This window comes from Mesitornis unicolor, unplaced genomic scaffold (genome assembly GCF_000695765.1).
Source record: "Mesitornis unicolor isolate BGI_N332 unplaced genomic scaffold, ASM69576v1 scaffold1374, whole genome shotgun sequence".
Lineage (NCBI taxonomy): Eukaryota > Metazoa > Chordata > Aves > Mesitornithiformes > Mesitornithidae > Mesitornis > Mesitornis unicolor.
In genome coordinates, this window is record NW_010177875.1 from 2,090 (window position 1) to 2,560 (window position 471).

General features: G+C 65.6%; 1 protein-coding gene across 1 annotated transcript in view; it reads right to left on the bottom strand.

The window, feature by feature from the left end:
- Positions 1–471, bottom strand: part of LOC104538887 (olfactory receptor 51E2-like) — a 940-nt gene that overhangs the window by 198 nt on the left and 271 nt on the right. Inside the window, exon 2 of the mRNA XM_010182245.1 lies at positions 10–471. Coding sequence (XP_010180547.1) covers positions 10–471 — 462 coding nt within the window. The remainder of the gene's footprint in view (positions 1–9) is intronic.

Here is a 471-nt window from a genome sequence, read left to right on the forward strand (position 1 = left end):
CAGGCCCACGCAGATGTGGGCAACCCAGGTGCTGAACACCTTGAGCCTCTCCTTCCATGCCGCCAGCCGCAAGACGGACTTGAGGATCAGGATGTAGGAGAGGCAGATGAGCACGGCGTCCAGCCCCATGACCAGCAGGATGGCGGTGAGGCCGTACACCACGCTGGCGGTGGTGTTGGCGCAGGCCAGGTTCATCACGTCCTGGTGCAGGCAGAAGGAGTGGGACAGCACCCGGGAGCTGCAGAAGGGAAGGGGCAGGAGGAGCAAGGGCAGGGGCAGGAAGAAGAGGACGCCCCTGGCCATGGCCGCCAGCCCGATTTTCGCCGTCGCGGTGTTGGTGAGGATGGCGGCGTGCCTCAGCGGGTGGCAGATGGCCACGTACCGGTCGATGGCCATGGCCAGGAGGATGGTGGACTCGATGGCCGACAGGGTGTGGATGAGGAACATCTGGACGAGGCAGGCGCCGAAGCC